General features: G+C 50.4%; 1 protein-coding gene across 1 annotated transcript; it reads left to right on the top strand.

Moving 5' to 3' along the window:
- Window positions 1-220: 220 nt before the first annotated feature.
- NEUROD4 (neuronal differentiation 4) lies at window positions 221-20,767 on the top strand. Its single transcript, XM_039514630.1, has 2 exons — window positions 221-296; window positions 19,676-20,767. Exon 2 carries the CDS (start codon window positions 19,685-19,687, stop codon window positions 20,675-20,677), a length of 993 nt encoding a protein of 330 aa, XP_039370564.1. The 5' UTR covers window positions 221-296; window positions 19,676-19,684; the 3' UTR covers window positions 20,678-20,767.
- The last annotated feature ends 6,724 nt before the right edge of the window (window positions 20,768-27,491 follow it).

Here is a 27,491-nt window from a genome sequence, read left to right as displayed (position 1 = left end):
ACCCGGCCGGCTCAGTGGTGCAGAAATTGCACCCGGGGAAGCTTTCAAAACTGCCGGGGACCCGGCGCGTCGCGCAGAGCCGAGGAGCTGCCCGAGGGGAGCGTGGTCCTGAAAGTGGCCGAGAAGGAGCAGCCCAGCCTGGCGGGCTCTGATCCTGGGCCGCTCGGGCCGGGCGGGGCAGGCTGGAGGGAGGAGCTGGCCAGAGCCCTGGTGCTGAACCCGCGGGCCGGGCGGAGCGCATGGCGCTCGGTCGCTGACAGCTGCACCGACGGGGACTCGCCCTGCGCTGCCGGCAGGTAAGGCTGCGTCCTCCGGGCTCCCCGCGGGCGGGACCGGCCCAGTGCGCGGCCCGCGGGCGAGACAACCAGGGCCTGGAGGGGGGCAAAGGGTGGGACCGCGGCGAGCTGGGACCTACACGGGGCTGGCTGCGGTCAGTCCCACCCCTCTAAAGCCGCCAGCGCGGGACCCAGCCCGGCGGAGGCGGGAGCTGGGGCTGCGCAGCCAGAGGGTGAGCGGGCAGCAGGCTCCCCGGGTCCCCGCGGGCACTGCCTGCACCCAGGGCTCGGCGGGGACCTGCCCCTTGTGCACGGGCACCGGAGGCGGCCGGAGCGGAGAAGGCTGCTTGACTAGCACATCCCACGCGTCCTCCTAGGGAAGCAGCCGGGGGTTGAGCCCCGAGCCCCGCTTCTCCCCTGGGGGTGCCGGGCACGGGGGGCTGCCCCTGGGCGGAGATGGGCAGACGCAGCTCAGCCTGTTCGCCTCGGAGCTCGGCTCCCCTTCCCAGAGGCTTCCCAAGGGATCTGCCCGGAAAGCTGAAGTTCAAACTCCGGACTGGGAGCCCTGGCCCCGCCGGGGAGCTGCGTGTCCAAGCGGACCCCCGGCTGTCTGAATAGCAGATGCTCTCGGCGAACTGCTCTGGCACAAGGCCCAAAGTGGGGCTGCGTCTCCGAGCCATTTGGCCGCTAAGCCCAAGCGATGACCCGCGCCGGGAAGCCTGGAGCTGTTTGTGAGCAGAAACCCCTGTGCGACCCCACCAATTAATTATTCCTCCCAAATCCTCCCCCCGCGCCAGGCCGATGGTGAGAAACCGTTAGTCACCGACAGCTGCGGAGCCCTTGGGACAGAGGAGCGCGTTAGCATTAGAGTCCGGTCAGCGGCTGGCAGGGGGATTTGTGGGACGGGGGTTGCGGTGATTAGCCAGGCGAGGCTGGAGCTATGGAGCGACAGGAGCAGAAAGTAGCTGTTCCCAGCTGTGCACTGCACGCGGCTCCTGCTTCTACCAACAAGCCCTTAAATGCTTGCCAGGGGGTGAAAGTCTGTGGCTTGGAAATTCTTCCACTTCCATTTCAGGCTGACTGAGCCACCGGCAGATGGAAGTTCCCACTGTGGTTTGTAAAGCAGCGTCGCAGGGCAAACCCGCCGCAGGACTCAAAGCGAGAGACAGGCAGATGGATGAATAGGGTATTTCCCCGCCATCTCCGCTCTGCCTTTTGGTGGGGCTGCACAGCGAGAACTATTTTCCTGCCGTTCGGTTTTGCTAAGAGAGTTTGGGAAGGGACAGAACGTGTTACAGTCCCCAGAGCAGGAGATTCTTTCTTCCTTTCTCATGTTCCAACTATTCTAAATTTGAAAAGCTCCAAGTTATTAACATCACTTCAAAAGCGAATTCCCACCAACAGTGCTCAGTGTAACCTGCCAATAGTGCCCAGTTTGTTAGGGCACCACATTACCTGCCCTATACAAAACGCTCCTCAGTGAACTCCAACCCAACCCGACCTCCATCCACTCCCCAGGTCCCTCCCACTTCTGAGACAAGTTTGCTAAGTAATGACCCAGTGAGCAAACGAGGGAGAAACAGTGCTGTGGCCGCAGAAATGAATTAGGCGGGAGCCAGCACAGATGCCAGCCAGGGATGTTCAGGGTCAATAGCAAAACATGACATTTGTGGGGCTTGAAAGTGCACAGGAATCGGGTGAGGAATCTCTGGACCATCACTGGCAAAGATGCGCGCAGCTGAGCTCTGTCGGCTGGCTGATTGGAGCACTGGGGGGAATGTATTTCCCTGACCACATCCATCAGCAAAGAATTGCAGAGGCTGCCTTGAGGTCGGCGCACGGCCCAGCTATCCTGCTGTCACTTGGCTGGTTTGAATTTCTATGCACTTTTCATCCAGAAGCACGTAATTAATGAGACGGTAGCCACTGAGATGCACCCACCTCTGGGGTGGAGCACAGTGTCTCCTTAACAGGTCACAGCAACACTATACAAGGGCTTAGGGAGGAAGTAAAGCAGAATGCCATGTGCAGTTGGAGCAGCAGAAGGGATTTAGGTGAGGGGAATGTAATTACCTAGCTTGGGATTTAATCAGGACACTAGAATTAAACCCCCTGCTCTTGCAAAACATACCACAGGGTCAGTGCCTCTCCTCCTGCAGTACAGCACCCCCTAGCCCTGTGGTGAGAGGAAAGGCCCCCCTGTTGGTTTCCCAGCAGAGCCTGAAATCCTGCAAGTTCTCCTGCCCAGGGTGGGGGCTCAAACTCCAGACTCAGGCCAAGCTGTCTGCCTTGCTCTAGTGACATTTCAGTACAAGGTACGGGCCAAACTGCCCTAGCTCTCAGTGGGATCTCAGCACTTGGGCGATGAGGACAACAGAACAGAACCAAACCTTAGGTCCTGTGTGCACTGCATGGTCCCTGCTCCCTGTGACAAATTCCCCCCAGGCACATGGAGTTGGCCTGAGTAAAGCATGAGTAACTGGGTAATTATCTCTGCTTTAGGGGGAGGGAAGGGAGAGACTTTGTGTCGGGGGTGGGGGGAGGGTAACATAAATCCTACCACCACAAGGGAGGAGAGAATATTCTGGGAGTGGATCTCCCTGAAGAGAGAGAGGCCGGGGCTGGCTCATGCTCTGATTCATCCCAGGTTTTTGAGGGCAGGGGTCACTGCTGCAGGGAAGTTGATCTGAGCCAGTCTCAGGTGCCTGGGTAAGGAAATATCTGGGGCAATGGAAGTTACTGTAGGCCCTGCTCCTGTTCCCACTGCCCCATGCTGTTAAGTGGTGCTGCCCCAGAATATCCCCTGTGATGTGCACTGTTACTCATCCTAGAGAGCTGCTGGAGGGCTGCAACATGGGAGAGATTAGAAGGGTTTGAAATTTGGGCATGTTCATGGGGAGAGGGATCATTATCCCACCAGAGCAGCATTCTCAGCTTGCTCTAGCACTTCAATAGAGTTTCCTACAACAGCCATCTTCTAGGGCCTTGGTTCTTTGGTTCTGTCTCCACTGACGCTGGAAGTGAGCCTCCTAGCCTGGGTGGACAGACGTGCTAGCTCCACCTGCACTAGCAACCTGAAAATAGCAGTGTGGATGTTGTCACCTGAGTTCAAACCCATCCAATCCCCTGGGCCCAAACTTGGGCTGCTAGCCCATGCTGCCACATCTGGACAGCTATTCTGAGCACCAGTGCATGTCTGTCTACTCAAGCTGGGAGTCACACTCCCAACTGCAGTGTAAACATCCCTTCAGGGCTAAAGCATGAGCTCTCTGAGCTTGAGCTAAAGGAGCAGCTTCTCTAGCTGGCCACCATAGAAGGCTTTTAATCTCATAAACTGACTGGTCTTTAGAGGGGGACAAAGAACTGGACTCAGCCAGGGCAGGTCATACACATCATTTGCATCATGTAATTTTCCCAGATGGGAAGTAATAACACAGAACCTTAAGAGTCTGTGCCCAAGGGGGTTCCAAAGAGGATGGATCTAGACTGTTCTCAGTGGTACCCGATGACAGAACAAGGAGTAACGGTCTCAAGTTGCAGTGGGGGAGGTTTAGGTTGGATATTAGGAAAAACTTTTTCACTCAGAGGGTGGTGAAGCACTGGAATGGGTTACCTAGGGAGGTGGTGGAATCTCCATCCTTAGAGGTTTTTAAGGTCAGGCTTGACAAAGCCCTGGCTGGGATGATTTAGTTGGTGTTGATCCTGCTTTGAGCAGGGGGTTGGACTAGATGACCTCCTGAGGTCCCTTCCAACCCTGATATTCTATGATTCTATGCTTTTCCTTGTCATGAGTTTTGGGTCTCTTGGTTTATCAACTCAGGTACCAACCCAGCCTTCACCCTCAGGGTCTCTGAATATGCTGACCACTGGGATCGCTGGAGCTGACTCTGCAGCTGGGGTCTTCCCTAGGTCCCATCATTTCTCGAGCAATTCACAGAGTTCTTCTGGTTCCACTGTTATTTGTATGCTGGTGGCACCTAGAGGCCTAACATCAAAATCAGGGCCCCATTGTGCTGGGCACACCCTCTTCCTGCTCCTGAGATCAGGGACTCTGTCATGCCCGGAGCTGCACAGAACTCCCTCCGCCCCTGACTGGTTACAAAAATGTGGCTGTCTCCCATCTCTTTAACCAACCACACCCATGCTGGCTCTGAGTGCTGCTAGACCATGGGCTAGTCTGGATCCAGAGCTCAGCTCAAAGGCTTGGGGCCACTTGCAGAGGTTGGACAGGTATAATGCTCAGCCCAGTTTCGCACAGAGTTACAATGTTTTAAAAGCCACAGAGTAGCCAGGTTTTCTGTGAGGGAGGAAGGGGGAGCCAGGAAGCCAGGCAGAGTGAAGTGGAGGAACTGGAGCTGACGGGGCAGCTCAGCTGCTCTCGGCCCCACTCGCCCTGCAGCAAGCAGCAGCACTGTAGCGGAGGGGTTATGCAGAGATCAGGGTCTGCCTGCCTTCTTGTAGGTGTAAGAGCAGGAGTGATGCCAGCAGAGGCACATGGAACAGCAGGGACAACCAGGCTTGTCTGAACTGCTGGCATATGGGTAGCGATCGCCAGCAGCCTGACATCCAGCCTGGACCAACTCCCACACAGCACTTGGCATGTGGGCAGTAGGAGCTGCTGCCAGGGCATCCTGCGGGGCTGGCCTGAGGGCTGCACTAAGGCTGCTGTAACTCGCATGCTGGGGGAGGGGGCAGTGGGAGTGGAAAGCAGGTGGGGTTGGGCCCTGGGAAGGATACGGGGGCAGGATGCTGTCTGGGGGGCTGGGTTTCTCCTGCCACTTCCCTGTCTCGGGGAATGAGGGGCAAGTTGAACGCAATTCATCTGAGAGCGGCCATGAGATCTGCACGGGGGCTAGGTGGGGACAGGAGCTCAGAGCGCACACAGGACTAGCCTGCATGGGCACTGCTTCCAGGGGGCTCTGAGAGTTCCCCTCTCTCCCGCGGCTCCATTTAGTTACTCCCCTGCTGCAATGGCCAGGCCTCATGCAGGAGCTAGCCTGTGACTGTGGAATGGTGCCAAGCAAAGCCTGGGCCAGGCTCCACATTGCAACGCTCCCAGCATGGGCACAATTCATGCCTGCCTGCCCCTGGCATAATCACTCACCCCAGGACATCACCCTGCTGCTCTGCTAGCGTTTCATGCCATTGTGCCCTGGTGTGACTGGGAGGGGCAGTGGTGAACTGGGCCCAGTGGGTGCCATGTGTCCCCATGCAACACAAGGTCTATGCACCATTTAAGAATCTTTTATAGACTCTGGACCAGACACTCTGAGAGGGCCCGATCCTGCTCCCACTGGAGTCAATGCAGTGACTTAAATGGTGCTGGATCTGGCTGCTGGGGTCAGTGAGTGTTGCTCCATTGACATCAAGAGAGTGACTGATTTACACATGCCAAGTTCTGGGCCCTCACTCCACCCCACCTGCACTTTCTTTTCAGGTCCTTTTCTGACCCTTTTGCCTCAGTTTCCCAAGGACCATTACTAAATACAGTCACAGCCAAGCCATTATCAAATATGTGCCAAACTGTGATATCAGGTGGGGAGCTGGGTCTGAGCAGTAACCGCTCACTGAAACCATTATTAGTGCTATGTGTGTGTATATCTGTGTGTGTACATGTGTGCTGGGGTGTGTGTCTGAACATGCATGTCTGTGTATGTGGGCACACAGGTATACATGTTAGTGTTCACATGCGTATCTGTGTCTGTGTGTAGGTCCATGTGGGTGTGTGGGTGTGTGCGTGCCGGGGATGGCTGTTGTTGACAAAACCCCAGCTCCCTTCTGGACATCACACATCTCATGTTGTTACAGCAGCAGCAGCTCAGACTATAACGGTCAGAGCAGGGGAAGTGCAAACCCTCCACTCCCATCTGCGCTCTGCCTGCATTTCGAGCGCTTGGCGCCAGGTTTGTCAGAGGTGTTGAGCACAGCCAGCCGTGGAGATGCAGGGCCCTGGCACCAGTGGGAATGGGGTCAGAATTGGGCTGTGGCTGCTTTGAGGGTCCCCCTGCAGGTCAGCCTGCCAGATGGTTTTTGTGGGTTTGGGACCATAAAACCAAAAAGGCTGGAGAGGGACCTGGAGCTAATACTGTCGTCTTGTCTGACACTGATTCTGATCTCCCTCACCTGGGTGCGACTGCACTGCTGACAGGGGAGTCGCACTGGTGTAAAACCTGGTGTGAGTGGGGAGGGACCTAGGCCCTACAAGTCTCTCCGGTCATGTACCTTTCAAGCGGCAGCTTTGGCCTGGCACCCCCCCCCACCATCCCTGAGACCCTGGTCTTGGTCATGTGGGTCCTGGTGACTTTGCCCTCAATGGGCTTGGCCCTTTGACAGGGCAATGTGTGCCAGTGTGGTGTGCAGTGCCCTCCCCGGGCCCTGTAGGCATGGGTCAAAGGGTCAGCATTGGGACTGGCTGCAGGAAGTGTGCCCCACACCTTCCCCCAATAGGATTAGGGTACCTTGGTGAATGAGGCCTAGTACGTGGGTCCAGGATCACCAGGGCAGTTCAATGACTGGCCTGGAACTGAGGGATCTAGTAACCGGGGGCTCACTTCTCTGCTTCTTGGCTCTTGAAAACCTGCCCCAGATCCCCACCACAGAGCAGGCCTGGCTCCAGGTAACCCCCTGTGGTGCCCATGTTTCTTCCCCAGCTGTGCGGGGGATGGGCGAGCTGCCTGAGAGCGCAAGGCTTCGGCTCCCCAGTAACAGCTTAAAGGGATGGGGCAGCAGGAGCCAACACGACAGTTTCTGAGTCTCTGACACAGAACTGATGAGGTGGGCCCCAGAGGGCAATGAAGGGAGCAAGCCCACTGGAACTGCAGCAGGGGCTACTAGGCCACACTTGGCCCAGAAACCCCAGCACACAGGTCAGGAGCTGGGGAGGAGGGCAGATGAGACGGCCCGTTTCCAAACTGAGAAATCCACAGGCCAGATCCTGGCACTGCTGTGACCTCTTTGACAATGGACCAGTGAGGTTTGTGTGAGCAGAATCTATGCAGGCACCAGCGCAAACCGAAGCTGCCAGCTGCCTATTCCTCTGAAAAGTGCCCTGTGATATTTAGTGACCATGGATGCTGGGAGCATGGCTTTGTATTGGTCCCTAAAGATGGTGCTTGCAGCAGCACAGTGCCCCCTAGTGCCTCACTGGGGCACTGGCCATGGATTTGTAGATTCATAGGTTCCAAAGCCAGAAGAGCCTGAGCTCATGTCTATACAAAGCCCTGCCCCCAGTAACTCCTAGAGTAGCTTTTAGAAAAACTTCCAATCTGGATTGAAAAATTGTCTGTGATGGAGAATCCACCTCAACCCTGGGTAGGTTGTTCCAGTGGTTAATTACACTCACTGTTAAATATTTATGCCTTCTTTTCAGTCTGAATTTGTCTAGCATCAACTTCCAGCCATTGGATCATGTTAGACATTTCTCTGCTAGATTGAAGAGCCTGCTATTAAATATTTGTTCCCCATGTAGATACTTTTAACTGTGACCAAGTCACCCCTTGACCTTTTCTTTCTTAAGCTAAATAGACTGAGCTCCTTGAGTCTATCACTATAACGAAGATTTTTTAATCTTTAATAATTCTCATGGCTCTTCTCTGACTCCTCTTCGGATTATCAACATCCTTCATGAATTGTGGGCAAAGGATTCCAGCAGCACTCGTACCATAGCCAAATACAAACGTAAAATCACCTCTCTGCTCCTACATAAAATTTCCCTGTTTATGCATCCCAGGATCACATTTGCTCTTTTGGCCACAGTGTTACATTGGGAACTCAAGTTCAGCTGATTATCCACCACAACTCCCAAATCTTTTTTCAGAGTCTCTGCTTCCCAGGATAGAGCCCCCATCCCCATCCTATAAGCAGGGCCTACATGCTCTGTTCCTAGCTGTGTACATTTAGTTAGCTGTATTAGCTTGCGCCGAGTTTATCAAACAATCTAGATTGCTCTGAATCAGCGACGTGTCCTCTTCATTGTTAACCACTCCCCCAATTTTTGTGCCATTTGCAAACTTTATAAGTGCCGATTTTATGTTTTCTTCCAAGTCATTGATAAAGATGTCAAATAGCGTAGAGCCAAGAGCCAATCCCTGCGGGACCCCACTGGAAACAGACCTATGTGATGATTTCACGTTGACAATTACATTTTGAGACCTATCAGTTAGCCAGCTTTTAATCCGTGTAATGTGTGCCACATACATTTTATATTCTAGTTCTTTAATCAAAATGTCTGCAGCACCAGGTCAAATGCCTTACAGAAGCCTAAGTATATTTTACATCAACACTGTTACCTTTATCAACCAAACTTGTAAGCTCATCAATAAAGATATCAAGTTAGTTTTCCAGGCTCTATTTTCCATAAACCCATTTTGACATTAATGACATCACCCTCCTTTAGTTCATTATTAATCCAGTCCCATTATCCTGCCCAGGATCAATGTCAGGCTGACAGGCCTATAATTCCCTGCACCATCCCGTTTACCCTTTTTTAGAACTGGCACAAATTAACTTTCTTCCAGTCTTCTGGAACTTCCCCAGTGCTTGGAGGCTCCCGTCCCTGGCTTGCCACTGCTCCCCCGTGACCTTTCGCACGTCGCTTAGACTCTCTGGGCCTTTGTTCTCCATCTGCTCTGCCTCACAGGTGGTTCAAGGATCAATACAGTAAAGACTGTGAGGTGCCTAGACCCCGGGCGGTGGGGGACAGAGGACTAGCACCCTTGCTATGGAAGTATTGTGTACACCTCTGCCCCTGCATAAACTTGTGCACGGTGAGGAGTGGGGCAGAGGTGAGAGTAGGACCCAGGATTGGGAGGGGTTAGAATGGGCCCAGGAGCAGGTGGGAACCTTGGGGTGTCTCCTTTCCAGCCTTGGGGTGTCTCCTTTCCAGTCTGGAGCTGCCTATGCTGCCCTCCCCTCCTCAGTACCTCCCTCTCTGCCCCTCAGACCACCTGCCAGGCAGTACAGGGTGGGACATATCTAGTACCTAAGCCCTGAATCCCCTGGTAAGACTAGCCTGGAAATGAGTGCAATCACCAAAACAGGCTCCTTCTGACCAGACCTGGGGAATGCCTTTAACTTTCCAGTTTAAAAAGAAATGTACTAATTTTTCCAGTGAAAACCCATTCAGAGACATTAGGGGATGAGCCCAAGGGAGCATCTCATCCAGATTTGGAATTCTTTCGGGGATAATGCTCAGATTTTATGTCCCAGAAAGCTCAGTCAAGCTTGTATTGACAAATGCTGACTTTCCTTCTCCTTTAGTAGTGGGCTCATAGGTAGAAGAAGGCTAGGCCTATGATGCATGCACAGGGCTAAGGCTTAGCAACTTGGGTTCAAATCCAGCTCTGCCAGTGACTCCCTGTATGACCCTGGCCAAGTCATTGCAATGCTCTGGGTCTCCATTTCCATCTGCAAAATGAGGACAATGACTCCCCTTTTTTCTCCCAAACTATGTTTGTTCAGCCTTGAGTCCTTCAGGGCAGGGGCTGTCTCTTGCTCTGAGTCTGTGCACTGCCTTCATGCCACAACACAGCCCTGGTCTGCGCTTCTGCTGCCTACCACCATAATTGAAACAATAATACTAACAGCTCTGGGAGCCATTGGGGAATGACGTGCATGCTCTGGAGACCCCAACAGTTCTGAAATACCCATCACAGTGTCCGTGCCTGCCAGGGGTCCACATTTGCAAGTATCTGGGAGGCCCAATTTGCCTGGTTCTGGAGAATGTGTGTGTGAGGGGATTGACTATTCTGTCCCCAAAGGCACTGGCCCACCCATCATGTGCTGGCTGTTTAGTGCCAAGTGCCAGCATAAAGGAAATGCAAGGCGAGAAGCAGAGGCATTGTCAGAGCAGGGATCCATCTAGCCTGGTCTGAGACAGTGCCCAGAGCCCTCTCTCAGCCAGTGCCAGGTACCAGCTGTTTTGGAGGAAGAAACCCCCATAGCAAAGCATGAGCATGGAAACATGGGAAGAACCCAGTCTGATGTTTGCTAATGGACCTGGAGAGGGAGAGGGGGTCACTCAGCACAGTCCTTTGCTTGAGTATCTCCAATGACTCCCACATGGTAGAAATGGGACACCCGCAGCAGGTGCTGCATTCAGTGCTATGGGTGATCCGGTAGGGGATGCTGCCCACTGTGAGTCAGCACAATGAGCAGGAATTTTTAAAGTATATTAGGAACAAAAGGAATCCTGACAATGGCATTAGTACATTGCTAGATGGAAATGGTAAAATTCTCAATAACAATACAAAAAAAGCAGTAGTGTTCCATAAATATTTCTGTTCTGTATTCGGGAAAAAAACAGACAATGCAGTCTCATCTTATGATCATTTTCCCCTTCCACTAGTGTATCAGGAGGATGTTAAACCTAAATTAGACATTTTTAAATCAGCAGATCCAGCTTACATGCATCCAAGAGTTTTAAAAGAGTTGGCTGAGGATCTTGCTGGAATGTTAAAGTTGTTTTTCAATAAGTCTTGAAACATCAGGGAAGTTCCAGAGGACTGGAAGAAAGTTAATGTTGTGCAAGTATATTTTAAAAGGGTAAACAGGATGACCTGGTTAATTGTAGGCCTATTAATCTGATATTGAGCCGAGGAAGATAAAAGAGCAGCTGATACAGGACTCAGTTAATAAAGAATTAAAGGAGGGTAATATAAATAATGCCAATCAACATGGATTTATAGAAAATAGATTCTGTCAAACTAAATTGATAGGTTTTTTTAATGAGATTCCAAGTTTGGGTGATAAAGGAAATAGTGTTGATGTAATAGACTTGGACTTCTGTAAGGTTTTGTCTTTGTGCTGTACAACATTTTGATTAAGCAGTGGCGGAAAACATGAGCTCCCAGTGCAATGCTGTGGTCAAAGGGGCTAATGCAATTCTTGGATGCATGAACAGGGGAATCTCAAGTAGGAGCAGAGAGGTTATTTTACCTTCGTATTGAGCACTGATGTGACCACAGCTGGAATCCTGTGTCCAGTTCTGATGTACATAATTCAAAAAGGATGTTGATACATTGGAGAGGGGTCAGAGAAGAGCCACGAGAATGAACAAAGGATCAGAAAACCTGCCCTAGAGTGAGAGACTCGAGGATCTCAATCTATTTATCTTAAGAAACAGAAGGTTGTAGACTTGATCAGCCTACAAGTACCTGTAAGTCGCCTACATGGGGAACAAAGATTTAATAATTGGTTCTTAAGTCTAGCAGTGAAAGGTCTAGTGTGATCCACTGGCTGGAAGTTGAAGCTAGACAAATCCAGACTGGAAAGAAGGTGTGAATTTTTAACAGGGCACAGAATTAACCATTGGAACAATTTTCCGAGGGTTGTGGTGGACTCTTCATCAATAACAATTTCAACAACAAGACTGGATATGTGTCTCGAAGCTCTGTTCTAGACAGGGGTGAAAGTAATGGTACGGGGGCCTGGAGCAGGCCCCTGGAAGGGGTGGGGCCTTGGGCAGAAGGGGCGGGGCCTTGGGAGGTCAGGGCTGGGGGTCAGCCTCCCCCAGCCAGCCCATTCGCGCTGCCTGGTCCGCGCCGCCCGTGGCTCCAGCAGTGATTTAAAAGGGCCCTGGGGAGCTGCCCCTTTTGCCCCACCTCCACCCTGTGTCAGCGGCCCTGCTGGTAGGGCCGCCGATGGGGGGACAAAAGGGGCAGTGACATTAAAGCATTGCCACGGCAAAGGACTCTCCTTAAAGCGGTGCCCCGGCAGTGCTTTAATGTCGGCTGCGAATGGGTCGGTACCGGCTTCTTACTGGTATGCCATATTGGCCCATATTGGCCCACATTCACTGCTGGCTCGAGGAGTTATTGGGGCCAGGTCTCTGGCCTGTGCTATACAATAGGTCAGGCCCTTCTGGCCTTGGAATCTATGAATTTACAAATCTATGCCCAGTGCCCCTAGTCTCAGGCCTGTGCAATTCAGGAGCTCAGACTAGACAATCACAATGGTCCCTTCTGGCCATGGAATCTATGAAAATCCCAGGACCAGTGGATCTGCGTTCTTTATGCCTGAGCATCACTGTGGCTTCCTGGGTTGTGATGTTCCTGCTGCAAGCCCTGCACATTCTCTCCCCTCTGCAGCACCATCTGAACAGTTGAGTAGCTCGACATTATTTTGAGGAAAAGCTTTTAGTTGAAATATGAGCTTTCAGAGAAAAAGAGTTTTTTGCAAAAAAAAAATTAGTTTTCAATGAAATTTTTCATTTTGCAAAAAAATGTGGAATGAAAAATGTTCAGAATGAAAATTGTTGAAAAAAATATTGATTTTTAAATATGCTTTATTTTGAAATAAGGGGAAATTCTCTCAGTGTTTTATTTTCTAACCCCCTTTTCCCACTGGAAAAAGCAGGGCCTCATACTTTTAAGTGTTTCTTCACTTGAAAAATGTGAACAGTTTTGCAAAAGAAAGTCTTACTTCCGCTCACATTTTAAACTCTTTACCCCCTTTGCCTCCCACTTTTCCATTGAAAATAAAAGGGAGAAATGTAAAAAAGTGAGAGAAAGGGGAAAAATCCCTGAAACTTCAAACCAAAATTATTAAAAATGAATCAAAAAATTTCATTTCATTTTGAAAAAAATTCACTTTGAATATTTCACAAAAAATGGGAAAAAATGTAAAAGGTCCAATGAACAAAACCTATTTGTTGTCTGGATTTTTCATGATCCCCCTGCAAATCTAGGTACCAGCCAGTGCTGAGATCCTGCAGCTGAGTGATCAGCTTGGTTGAGTTTGGCTGTGTGAGGACAAGGAAGCCCACGTGGGTGTCCCTGGGACTGGTGCTGTTTATTCCCTTCCCTCTAATGGGCTTGCTCGCATCTGTGTGACTCAACATAAGCAAGGGTGGCAGAAACACATTCTGAGTGCTGAGCCCAAGCCCAAGTCTGATTCCGGGGGGGGGCCCATGCTCTGAGAGGTGCCTTCTTTGGGGTGGGGGATAGAACAGAGGCACTGGCCATTTGTAGTCTTTTAAAAAAAAATAGAGCACTTTTTTCAGCAGCTGGGGTGTCCTGCCCAGTGTCCGGCTCAAACTCCAGCTCAGGAAACTGATCACATTCTTCCTCCATTGTCAGCTGGATACAGGGGGAGGGATAGCTCGGTGATTTCAGCATTGGCCTGCTAAATCCAGCATTGTGAGCTCAATCACTGAGGGGGCCACTGAGGGATCTGGGGCAAAATCGGTACTTGGTCCTGCTAGTGAAGGCAGGGGGCTGGACTCAATGACCTTTTATGATCCCTTCCAGCTCTAGGAGATAAGTATAGCTCCATATATTATTATATTCCTGGTTGAACTTGAGCAGATCTTTTAGAAAAACAGCCACTCTCGATTTCAAAGTAGACAACGATGGCAAAGTCCCCCAGTCAGTGCTAGCTCTGCACTCAGCACCAGAGCACAGAGGTTTGGAGTTAACCCCATGCAGTTTCTGCCCTTGCTGGTGGGCTGACAGTCTCCCCAGGCCAGAAGCCTGGAGAGCAAATGCAGCAGTTCTTCAGCTCATGATGCAAAGGGGCTGGAAAGCTGCCGCAAGTGTGTCATCTTGCATAGATAGGGGTGTGCTGTGGCAGGATCAGGTCTGGTGGGGCTGCTGGGTTTTCTGGCCATTCTAGGACAGTGGAACAACCAGTAGGGGGCCATTGCAATATAGATTAGAGCAGCCCAGAACCTGCCCTTCCTTATGCCAGAGAATGGAGCAGTCCCTGGCTGCTCCCTAGCACAGAGGAGGGCAATGAAATCTCTAAGACATATCCCCTCATGGCTTGGCTGCATCCAAAGATATGGCCCCAAAATGTTTCCTGTCATATTTGCGCACATTGATTTCATAGGGAAAACATCATGTGACTACTTCCTATTACTGTTGCTAATTAGTGCCCACCTGGTCCTTCTGGGATGCGACCCATGTTTGCAGCAATTAACACCCTAATCCACTGCACAAGCCCCATGATGCATATTAAATGTGGGATTTTCCACATTGGATGGGATGGTGGCCAGTTGACCCATGGCTTGGACGGCACACTTTCAATAAAGCTGCTTACACTTTAAGCTTTATTAAATGAGTCAGTCAAGCTGACAGGATTTGGGGGGCTGATTAACATGAAACCCAGGCTGTTTTGTGCAGTGTGACTGTATTAATTATGCAGCGGAGGTAAACGAAGTTCCAGACAAACAAGCTCAAGTTACAAGAGCTAATGCAGAAAAATAAAAACCAGAGCAGCTCACAGAGAGCTCTGCCCCTGTCTCCTACCGAGATCAGGTTTTCACGCTGCCTGGTTTATGCTCTTTAGAAGAGGTGCCTTAAATGACCTGTAAGGACTGAAACAACTCAGTGCATGCAAGATGTTACATCTACCGGAGCTCAGATGGCAAGTTGGAGACCCATTGTGAGAGATCCAGGCACAATACATGTCTAATAGGTTCTTGCTGAGATCTATCCCACCCGTCAGAGCCATTTGATTTTACATGTTTACTTATGATGCAGTAGCACTTAAATGCCCCAGCCATGTCAAGCCTGCAGTGTGCTGGGCACTGTGCAGAACCATGGGGAGTGGTGGGCCTTCCCCAGGGAGCTTACAACCTATCCAGACAAGACAGACAAAGGCAGGGTTATTGTCTTTGTTTTCCAGGTTGGGGAACTGAGGCACAGACAGACAAAGTGACTTGCCTGAGGTCACTCAGCAAGTCTGTGGCAGAGCCAGGAATTGAACACAGCTCTTCTGAGCTCTAGGCCTGTGTGGGGTAGCTCAGGGGTTTGAGCCTTGGCCTGCTAAACCCAGGGTTATGAGCTCAATACTTAAGGGGGCCACTAAGGGATCTGGGGCAAAAATCTGTCTCAGGATTGGTCCTGCTTTCAGTAGGGGGTTGGACTAGATGACCTCCTGAGGTTCCTTCCACCCTTGATATTTTATGATCCACTGGGCCTTTCTTCCTCTGATCCATCAGCATGGCCCTTTCTTTTCATTGCTTGTCTCTGGCACTGCCTGTAGATAGCAAACATTGGTTTCACATCTACAGAATCCAGAGTAAGTACCAGCCCCAGATCTAACCATGCCCTGTAACAGACAGACACTCGCCACACCACCATGGCTACATGTTCAGGAGGAATCCTCTGCAAGAGACCTCCTCATTGACTCCCAGAATCTGTTCCATTGTGGCCGAACTTCCTACAAAAGAAGCTTGGATGGCACTTTCTTTGGAGCAATGATGCACCCAATTGGCTTACAGGGTCTTTGCACTGCTAGACAAGGAGCGTGCACAGCATGCCAGCATCCGCACTGCGAGGCCCTGGGACTAGCATTATGAACATAAGAACATAAGAACACCAATACTGGGTCAGACCAAAGGTCCATCTAGCCCAGTATCCTGTATTCTGACAGTGACCAATGCCAGGTGCCCCAGAGGGAATGAACAGAACAGGTAATCACCAAGTGATCCATCCCCTGTTGCTCATTCCCAGCTTCTGGCAAACAGAGGCTAGGGACACCATTCCTGCCCATCCTGGCTACTAGCCATTGATGGACCTGTCCTCTATGAATTTATCTAGTTCTTTTTTGAACCCTGTTATAGTCTTGGCCTTCACCACATCCTCTGGCAAAGAGTTTCACAGGTTTACTGTGTGTTGTGTGAAGAAATACTTCCTTTTATTTATCAGAGGGGTAGCTGTGTTAGTCTGTATCCACAAAAACAATGAGGAGTCCAGTGGCACTTTAAAAACGAACAGATTTATTTGGGCATAAGCTTTCGTGGGTAAAAAACCCATTTATTCAAATGAATGGAGTGGGAATTACAGATACAGGCATAAATATATATTGGAACATGAAGAGACGAGAGTTACCCTACGGTATTTATGCCTGTATCTGTAATTTTCACTCCATGCATCTGAAGAAGTGGAGTTTTTACCCATGAAAGCTTATGCCCAAATAAATCTGTTAGTCTTTAAGGTGCCACCGGACTCGTTGTTTCCTTGTATTTGTTTTAAACTTGCTGCCTATTAATTTCATTTGGTGACCGCTAGTTCTTGTGTTATGAGGAGTAAATAACACTTCCTTATTTACTTTCTCCACACCAGTCATGATGTTATAGACCTCTGTCATATTCCCCCTTAGTCGTCTCTTTTCCAAAATGAAAAGTCCCAATCTGATGTATTTATTAATCCATACCCCTAATAATTTTTGTTGCTCTTTTCTTAACCTTTTCCCATTCAAATATATCTTTTTTGAGATGGGACAACCATGTCTTCATGCAGTATTCAAGATGTGATTTATATAGAGGCAATATGATATTTTATGTCTTATTTTCTATCCCTTTCTTAATGATTTCCAACACTCTGTTAGATTTTTTGACTGCCACTGCACATTGAGTGGATGTTTTCAGAGAATTACTTACAATGACTCCAAGATCTCTTTCTTGAGTGGTAACAGCTAATGTAGACCCCATTGTTTTATATGTATAGTTGAGATTATGTTTTCCAATGTGCATTATTTTGCATTTATCAACATTGAATTTAATTTGCTATTTTGTTGCCTAGTGATCCAAGGTTTCTGAGATCCCTTCGTAACTCTTTGCAGTCAGCTTGCAACTTAACTATCTTGAATAGTTTTGTAGCATCTGTAAATTTTGCCACCTCACTGTTCACCCCTTTTTCCAGATCATTTATGAATATGTTGAATAGTACTAGTCCCAGCACAGACCCCTGGGGGACACCACTATTTACCTCTCTCCATTCTGAAAACTGACCATTAATTCCTACCGTTTGTTTCCTACCTTTTAACCAGATACAGATCCATGAGAGGACCTTCCCTTTTATCCCATGACAGTTTACTTTGCTTAAGAGCCTTTGGTGAGGGACCTTGTCAAAGGCTTTCTAAAAATATAAGTACAGTATATCCACTAGATCCACATTGTCCACATGCTTGTTGACTCTCTCAAAGAATTCTAGTAGATTGGTGAGGCATGATTTCCCTTTACAAAAACTATGTTGACTCTTTCCCAACAAATTATGTTCATCTATGTGTCTGACAATTCTGTTCTTTACTATAGTTTCAACCGGTTTGCCTGGTACTGAAGTCAGGCTGACTGGCCGGTAATTGCTGGGATCACTTCTGGAGCTCTTTTTAAAAATTGGCATCACATTAGCTATCCTCCAGTCATCTGGTATAGAAGCTGATTTAAATGATAGGTTACGAACCAGTTAGTTGTTCTGAAATTTCATATTTGAGTTCCTTCAGAACTCTTGGGTGAATGTCATCTGATTCTGGTGGCTTATTACTGTTTAGTTTATCAATTTGTTCCCAAACCTCCTCTACTGACACCTCAATCTGGGACAGTTCCTCAGTTTTGTCACCTAAAATGAATGGCTCAGGTTTGGGAATCTCCCTCACATCCTTGGCCATGAAGACTGATGCAAAGATGGCATTTAATTATCCGCAATGGCCTTATCATCCTTGAGTGCTCCTTTAGCATCTTGATCGTCCAGTGGCCCCACTAGTTGTTTAGCAGGCTTCCTGCTTCTGATGTACTTAAATTTTTTTTTTTGCTATTACTTTTTCAACATTTGAACCTGCTTTACTGTGTATTGAGGTGGAGCTCAAACTCCAGGTCCTGGATCAGAGCTTATTCCTGCATGGGGATGCCCTATCCATATGTGCAGCCAGGGCCTAGCTTCCAGACCTCTGGAGACTGACAGTCCCATCCACAGTCAGTGGGAGCTGCAAGAGCTCAGCATCTCTGAAAAAGAAGCCATGAGAGTCCTGAACACAGAGATGCTAAGCCAAGCTAGCGCAGAGGCACCCATGTTCTAAACAGCAACACAATTCCACAATCAGGCAGAAAGAATGCACATACGCTCACACACACACTAAATGGCACACACTCATGTCCACACACACATGCACACACTTTACAAGAATAAACCTTAGCCTTTCCTTAGCTCAGTAATTCTCAAGCTTTGCTATGCTGGGAGCCCTCTCCCAGCTAGCCAGGACCCCTATCCCTCCCAGTCAGCTGCATTAAAAAGTTTGAGGGCCCCATGCTCCAGCTCATTGGCCACAGGGCATTTACTGGTGGATTGGGAAGATGGTGGAGCAGGGAATATGCTACCCCTCTCCAGAGGGGCCGAGCTAGCATTCCTGTGTGTATCCTGGGGACTTTCAGGATGAGGTCTGCCTGGTTCAACCCAAGTTGCTCTGTGGAGATCTGTCCCTCTCCCTCCTCCTGCATATCTCCAGTGTAGGATTTTCCTTTTATTTTTATTTTTCAACCAGTCATGAAGCAATCAGACAAATCCATCCCTGTTCCACGCTGTGCAGAATGGAGCCCCAGCACTGCCGGGCAGGTCATGAGCCTCATGGAGCCAAACTGAATTCAGACTTGACACACTCACAGTGAAATTTAAAGGAGTAAAACAAATCCATAAAACTCAGTCACTGGAACCCACGAGACCCTGAATAGCAGATCTGCACAACATCAGCATAAAGCTTTAGGGTTCTTCTCCTCAGGGCCGGCTCCAGACCCCAGCGTGCCAAGCATGCACTTGGGGCGGCGTGCCATGGGAGGGCAGCAGGCGGCTCCAGTGGACCTCCCGCAGACGTGCCTGTGGAGGGTCCGCTGGTCCCGTGGCTCTGGTGGACCTCCCGCAGACATGCCTGCGGATGCTCCACCAGAGCCGCAGGACCAGCGGACCCTCCACAGGCACGTCTGCAGGAGGTCCACCGGAGCCGCGGGACTGGCGACTGTCAGAGCGCCCCCCGCGGCGTGCCGCCCTGCTTGGGGCGGCGCAATTCCTAGAGCCGCCCCTGCTTCTCCTCCAGTACTCCAGACATGACAAACAAACTCTCACTGAGTTCTAATTCTATCCAGCAGGGGCAGTGGTTCCACAACCATCTGGTATGTCCATGCTCCCCCCCCCCAAGGCAAAATGAACCCTTAACATCCAGGAGTAAGAGGGCATTGAATCCAGGGGCTGGGCACACAACTGTGCATAATAAGGAACACTCTGCTCACCAGTAAACCCCATCCATGCAGTATGGAAGGGGAATGGAGGGGATGGACAGAACTTGGGGTCTACTGCTCCCAAAATACAGCTCCTTAACTAGAGAGTACAGGAGATTCCTCTGCCTTGTGCTCTTGGGAGAAGCTCATCCCAGCTGGCAGGAGTCAACACCACTGAAATCTATGCACACGGTGCCCAGATACCACAGTGATAGGCATGGAATAAAAACATAGATAGAGAGATAGAGAGACAGAGAGATGCAGAGATAGATACTGCCTGTCATTCATATATTTGTTCTGTAACATTAACATTATTGGAAGGTGATCTTGCATTCAATTTCAGATGCATATGAAGTGATGAGTGAGTCCCTGGCCTGGGCCTTATTAACACCCACTGGTTTCTTTGTTGCAGACATCAGAGATGACCAAGACATATGCCAAACTCAAAGAGATGTCAGAGCTTGTCAGCTCCCAGTCATGGATGGATGAAGCCCTGAGCTCCCAAGATGAAATGAAGGAAGAAGACAGCAGACAAGCCCCCTATGGAATGATGGCTGGCTTGAACGAAGAACATGACAGCATCGAGGAGGAGGAGGAGGAGGAGGATGAAGAAAAGCCTAAGAGAAGAGGACCAAAGAAGAAGAAAATGACCAAGGCACGGCTGGAGCGGTTCAGGGCCCGGCGGGTCAAGGCCAATGCCAGGGAACGCACTCGGATGCATGGTCTGAATGATGCTCTAGATAATCTGAGGCGGGTGATGCCTTGTTACTCCAAGACTCAGAAGCTGTCAAAGATTGAGACTCTGAGGCTTGCAAGGAATTACATATGGGCTCTGTCTGAGGTGCTGGAGACTGGGCAGACCCCAGAAGGGAAGGGCTTTGTGGAGATGCTTTGCAAAGGTTTGTCACAGCCAACCAGTAACCTAGTTGCTGGCTGTCTGCAGCTGGGGCCTCAGTCCCTCTTCCTTGAGAAGCACGAAGAGAAGTCCCCAGTGTGTGACTCTGCCATACCCAGCCATACCTTCAACTACCAGTCCCCGGGACTGCCAAGCCCCCCCTATGGGAACATGGAAACCCACCTCTTACATCTAAAGCCTCCCACCTTCAAAAGTTTGGTGGATCCTTCCTTTGGGAGCCACCACCCAGACTGCACCACTCCACCATATGAAGGGCCTCTGACACCTCCCCTGAGCATCAGTGGGAACTTCTCCTTGAAGCAGGATGGGTCTCCAGACCTGGACAAATCCTACACCTTCATGGCTCACTACCCTTCGGTGAGCCTGGCCGGAACTCATGGACACACGTCTCATTTCCAAAGCACAGTACCCCGCTATGAGCTCCCCATAGACATGAGCTACGAGTCCTACCCACACCATGTGGTTGGGCCCCAGCTCAACGCCATATTTAATGAATAATGAGAAAGATGACAGGTAGACATGAACATATGAGAATCAAGAGAAATGCAGCCAGGTGGTGTAGATGTTTCTGGAGTGAACACGACTGGGATGGGGATATCACTGCTCCAAAGCTGTATAAAAGATCTTTGGACTGGTCTCATTGAGACACCTCTATGAAAATCTCAGCTAGCCCTTTTCACACTGTCTTGACAATTGTTTAGTTGTGCTATTTTGCTGGTTTTCATGTTTGCCCCCGGAAACTCCGTGTCTGTCTCCTTCGTTTATTGACAGTCAAGAGCACACTGGGATGATTGCTTTGGCTCAATGTTTCATAACTGCCTCCCAAAGGAGCTCGAATCAAGAATCAAGAAAGAGAGACAAACACAGACAGCTAGACTAGAACCAGAAAAAGATACTGTGGAAATCTCCATCCCTGCCGGGGGGCGAAGAAGGATCAGTGCAGTAGCCACTGGACAAACCTTCTATTTGTCTGTTGCCATTAGCTTTAGCTCCTTCTTTTGGGTGTCTTGGCACCAAAACCCTGCCTTTGCACCCAGACTTCATCCTGAGGAATCCCACCAACACAATTTAGATGCAAGATACTCCCAGAGTGTGGATACTCAGCCACATGATAAATAACCACTGTTCTGAGGGCAGCATGCAGGGTTTTTTAATTCTGAATGATGAGCACAACATGGACTATGCTCCTGGGAAAGGCAGTTCAGCTTTTCCCTAGTAGTCTCTCAAGTCCAGCTGTGGCTGTATTGGCTGGGGAAGGTGGCGATTATCTGAACCAGTTTCAGACAACACTAAAATAAATGTGCAAAAAGACATATGTGGTGACGGGTTCTCCCAGCCAGCTCTTCAATGCGTTTGATATCCTCCCAGCTCCCAAACGTTCCCTGTACTCCTAGCAGGAACAAAACTATTATTCCCTCCTGAAGCGTCTAACTCAATGGAGAAAACAAGCTTGAAATCCTGGACACTTTGTCTTCACTGTCCCCTTCTCAATCAGGCACTAGAAGATCGGCCCATGTTAAAAGCTTCAAGGAAATCAAATCATCTCCCACATCTATTCCTGTCACGAGGCTGCTGATCTCCCCTCCCCAGTGAAATCTGGTCCTGCAGGACTTTTTGTGTTGATCAAAACCAGCATGAGATTATCAGAGCATGAAACCCTTTTTAAGGCCATGTCTGAGACCATGTGCAGAAACATGTGGTGCAGTTAAATGAAACCTGCGGAGAAACGGAAGACTCCAAACTGTAATGCTCTTTACCTTGCAGAAGAGTCTTAGCTGTGCTAAAACTTGGACATAATCATTAAAAAGAGTTTTAAACTCAACCGCAGACCCATGGCCAGAGCAAATGTGTCACTCTGGTTTGCATTATATTTATCATACCCTGTGTTTCGAAAACAGATCCTGCCAAAATAAGTGTGTCTTAAGTTCCTGTCTTATTTATTATTTAACTGGGTCTAATTTATTTTCTTTCCATTTTACAGAAAATGTGGAACGTGCTAAATAACCTGCTTGTTTCCCAATCAACTTTAAAGTGTCTAGTTGGAGTTTAGCTTTGTGGGGAAATGCATGTAGGTTTTTGCAGTGCTGTTGCTCCATGATTATTTATTAGACATTATTTATTTAATTTATTCTCCCTCTGCTGCCTCTGTGCCCATTTTCTGGTTATTAAACCAAGCATTTAACCAAGGAATTGCATATTTAATGTGGCCCTTCTTTGTTTTTTCGAAGATCTTTGTAGGACTTTGCCCACCAATTCCTGATTCCGTCCCTAAACACTTCTATACGAGCAATAACTTTTAAAGGCTATGCAATGCAATTATTTGTGTTTTCTTTTCAAGGAAAGCCAGGCAACTATTTTTGGAATCCCACTCTACGACTGTTGGCCTAGAGAGCCCTTTATGGGGAAGCTTCACTATTTTTCAGAGGAAATTTGTATCGAATTTGGAATTTTGTAATGTCTTGAACTCCAAAGGAACCTATTTGTACAGCCCCTAGATTTATTATTGATTCATTTTGTTTTGTACTAAGAGCAAACGTTCTATCCTTTTGTAAAGAAAGCAAAATCGGCTTGTTGGCTCAAATAAAGCTGTGGCTCTTGTTTTAAATGGCCTTGTCAGGGCTGTGGATTGTTCTCGTTTTTTCTCTTTTTCTGCTCTTGCTGAATCCAGGGCAGCTGGCCCGTTGGCTGGCCTCCCACCAACCATGTTGCACAGACTCTCACTCCAGCTGTAACGGTGTTGGTGTCAGGGCCTTGGCCACCTCCAATGAAAGCAAGGAGAGTGATTCCCATTGACTTCACTAGGAGCTGGATTGGGCCCTGCATGTCTCAGAACAGAGTGTAATGGGTTCTGGGATGGGGTGAACCACACATTCAGAATGGTGCATGTGCATTCACCCACCCCAGACCAGTCTCCATATAGTAGGTTGCACAATTGAGTTAGCTCCATATTACCCATCTGACAGCAGAGAGGTCCATTTACCAGGGTTCTGTTCCCACCTCTGCCAGTTTGGCCAAGTCCCTTCTCTCTGTGGCTCAGGTTTGCGATCTATGTTACCATGTATTTTATAGACACATCTAGAGGCCTCAGGGCTCTAGCAGCACCGCCCAGAGCCATGGCATGCTTAATAGATATTAAGGCTAGAAGGGACGGTTCTATTCATCCAACTGGAGCTCCTGCAAAGCACCGCCCAGAGGTTCCTGCCCTGCGACCAGCAAGTCTGGTTGAGCTAGAGCAGATCTTTATGGGTACGTTCACACTGCAATAACAGACCCAGCACAGTCTCAGCTGGCCCAGATCAGTTGACTTGGGATCACAAGGTTTGGGCTGTGGGGCTAAACATTGCAGTGGAGATGTTTAGACTGTGGCTGGAGCCCAGGGTCTGAATCCCATGAGGGGGTGGGTCTAAGAGCCCAGGGTCCAGCTCAAGATCGAACGTCTACACGGCTATTTTTAGCTTCATAACCCAAGCTCCACAAGCCTGAGTCAATTGATCTGGGCTCTGAGGCTTGGTGCCATGGGTTTGCTATTGGAGTGTTGCTGTACCTTAGAAAGAGACACCCAGGCTTGACTCAACGACTCCAGGTGACAGAGAGCCCTCCTCACCCTTAGCAGAATGGCCATGTGCCAAGCACTTACATGTCTCTCACACATTCCCGCACCACTGGTAAAAAGGCACGGATTTGGGGAGACACCCTCCCCCACCCAGCACCCATGGCCAGGGGGAAGGGCACTGAGCATTCCCCCAGGCAGTGCTGATCCAGCTTTCTTCTCCCCAGCCAGCCCCAGAGATGGGCAATGACTCATTGGAGAATGCCGTCCTGGGGACAAGCGATTGCTAGAGGTGTGGGCTCTGGGCCCTTTCCACTAGGAACTGACTGCCCAGACCCACTGCTCACTCCAAACCAGCCAGTGCACAGCCTTCAAAAGTGGAGAGCGACCGAGGAAGATGAGCCGATGCCGTGGGGATGAGAAGCTCCATGTTTTATTCCCTGGTTCCCAAGGGGGGTTAGCTAAGCTCATTATTCAGCGTGGGGCGATCACAGAGAAAACCCATGTGCTGCTCGAACCACTTGACATCTTGAGTCAGTGAGATCAATCCACATAGCAAACTGGCCCCTCCATGGCTCTGTCCACTGGACAGCTCAGACCAATCACCCTCCAGCCACGCTAACAGAATTGCCCAAGGCAGCTCAGTAACACTGACCATCCTAGAGAGGAGGAAATGGAAGCACGAAGTGGGGAAGTGTCCTGACCAAGCCCCACACAGAGTCAGTGACAGGGCTAGCAACAGAACCCAGGAGTCCAACCTCGAGACACCACTCCTCTCACAAAGGCAGGTAAAGAACCCAGGAGTCCTGACTCCCAGTCCTTTGCTGTAAGCACTCGAATCAGGGATTGCTATTGACTAGCTCCTTTCTCTAACCACTGTACAACGCTCCCTCACACCACTGGGGATGGAACCCAGGATATTAATATAACTGTTATTATAGACCAATGGTAATGGATCATCCTCCCACTCCCCATGGCACATGACATGTGGTGTGAGAGCCTAAACTCACAGCTCCCTTTGCATCATGGGACCTGCCCAGCAGGGCCCATCTCAGCAGCAGCTGATCCTTATGTAAGGGGACTGTTGTCCCCTTACTAAAACTCAGTGGCGGGTTTGGGTGGCTACCTCCCAGTATCAAAAGGAAGGAGAAGGGTCGATGGGAAACCAGGACCCTGACAGTCCCCAGGGGCAATGGGGAGAGGCCAGTGCTCCAGGTCAGCCTGATTGACAGGGCAGGCAGGCTAATGAGGGAGTCAGGAGGCTGTGGGGTCCCATCCTCCGTGAGAGCTGGAACTGCCTGGGCCAGAGCAGGTTGAGCTAAGGAGAGAGCAGAGGCCAGAGAGAACCAGCCCAGGGAGCAGCTGGTCAGTCCTGGGAGCAGAGCTGCAGCAACCAGAGCCAGAGGGGCCGGAGAAGCAGCCCAGGGAGCTGGAGGCAGAGCAGCAGCAGGGCTGGGGCCATGTGAGGGACGGACTGTGAGCTGCCCTTACATTCCAGAGTCGCTGGTTGTGATGTCCTCGTGCCATGGAGCAGGGTGACGGGTTTTCCTTTAACTGGTTCCCGTTTTCTCCTGATTTTTGTAGTTGGTTGCTGTTTAATAAATTGTACTTGCTTTGAACTGTATGTGATGATCAGAGGGTCAGGGAAGCATCCAGAGCAGAGCGCATCACCCTGCCCTACGTGACCGTGACAAGGTTGGGGGTGGAGCCCCTCAGGAATCCTGGGCCCAGCCTTGTCGGGATTACGAGGACTCTGCCACAGGAGAGTGCAAGGGGAGCCCTTGAGGTCAGACAGGCCTCTGGGTAAAGGGGGTGGGAGTGAGGACTCAGATCCTTTCACCAGCCCATTCTACCAGGGTCATGTATAAGCCAGGAAAGTTCCCCACAATAGTGGGACCATTCCCCCACTTACACTTACAACTCAGTTCTGGCTGCAACAAGAATCTCTGACCTTGGGGCTCCCCTTGGTCTACTCCCTGGTCTAGTGCCATGTGTCCTTCCCCAGCAGCAGCAGGACCCAGAGCACCACAGATACACGCTCCATCAGCACGTGTCCTGCACAGCTCAGTGCCTCACTGCTCCCTAGCCCTGTGCACTGCGGCGCCTGCTGCTGCCAGAAGCCCCTGCCTCCCATGAGCCGAGCCCAATGGGAGCCTCCAAAGTTATCTAATCCCTGCAAGATGCACGGGACAGGCTGCTCCCCGCCCCTGATGCAGAGTGACGGGGGAGGCGGAGGGTCGGGGGCCCTCTGGAGGGATGGGCAGCTGCAACCTAGCTGCAAGGGGAGGAGAGAGGGTAGCAAACAGCAGCAATGAACAGGGGGATGGCCGTGCTGGAGGAGCAAGGGTCCCAAGTCAGCCACATGGCTCTCCTGGCCAGGCAGGCCAAAGCCACCTCGCTCAGCTGCTCCCACTGCTTCTGTTCCATCATGTCCGGCTGGAGAGCAGAGCTGGAAACTCATCAGCTGGGGGCAGGGTGCCAAGGCCACGTCACTGCTTGCCCAGCCTGAAGGAGATGGGACAACCTGGGTGCTCCCAGGACGTAGGGGTGGGACTATGTGTAGGGTCAGTGAGAGCCCTGGAGGGAGAGGGAGACTCACCCCGAGGACAGGACAGGCACTGATATTGCTCCTGCCTCCCTCTGGACTACAGAGGGGAAGTGTGCTGACTCTCTGGCCCCTTCGTGTCCCCAGCTGCCCTTGCTACACACGTTTGCAGACAGATATACACACACGGATGCACATGCACTCAACTGCACACACACGGACACACACATGCACATACATGGATGCACACATACACGCACACAACTGGATGCACACATACACGGACACACACATGCACATACATGGATGCACACATAGACGGGCACACACATGCACACAACTGGATGCACACATACATGGACACACACATGCACTCAACTGCACACACACGGACACACACATGCACATACATGGATGCACACATACACGGGCACACACATGCACACAACTGGATGCACACATACATGGACACACACATGCACACAACTGCATACACACACATGGATGTGTATATACACGGTCACACACATATGCACACAGCACCATACACAGTCTCAGATACACACACACACAGACATACATACATGGGCACACACACCACGCACACAACTACACACATGCTTGCCACACACACCCCAGCCTCAGTGTGATCACTGCTGCACTAGCAGTACCCAGCCGTGGCAGGTCCGTGTCTGGCCATTTCTAGCCGGACGCCTGGCCTCCCCTGGTCTGGCTTGCAGGAAGCAGTTTAGTTTGAAGGGGTAAAGTGCCCGGTCCTAGTGCACACATGCCAGGGCCATGGAGCTGATCACAGGGCGGTGGGGGGGGGGGCACATTGCTGGCAGCCCCGTTAGAGTAGTGGCAGCAGGCCAGCCAGGGAAGGCCTGTCTCTGGGTAGCAGGCGGATCTGGGGCACAGCTGGACTCTGGGTACAGTTAGTTTTATATTAGCCAAGTAGGAGCAGCAATTGACAACGTGCCCAATTCCCAGCGTTCGGTGTGAGCTCCCCAGCCCCGTGCTGAACTGGGCTGCTCTGGGAGCTCAGCCGCAGCTGCCGGCCAGGCCCCAGCTTGCAGCTGTTCAGGGGCATTCTTTCCCAGAAGAGCTGTGGAAGGGGAAGAAATGAGCAGTAACCACACAATGTGTGTGTGTGAGGGTGTGCTCACCATTGTGGGCATGTGTTTGCATATTCTCTCTGATATTCTCTCTCTCTGTGT

Source organism: Mauremys reevesii, linkage group 25 (genome assembly GCF_016161935.1).
Source record: "Mauremys reevesii isolate NIE-2019 linkage group 25, ASM1616193v1, whole genome shotgun sequence".
In the NCBI taxonomy this organism is placed as follows: domain Eukaryota; kingdom Metazoa; phylum Chordata; order Testudines; family Geoemydidae; genus Mauremys; species Mauremys reevesii.
The sequence above is the reverse complement of the archived record's forward strand: the minus strand, read 5'-3'. Positions and strand labels throughout refer to the sequence as shown.

Coding starts and splice junctions, on each gene's coding strand:
- NEUROD4 (XM_039514630.1), top strand. CDS start 19,685: ATGACCAAGACATATGCCAAACTCAAAGAGATGTCAGAGCTTGTCAGC.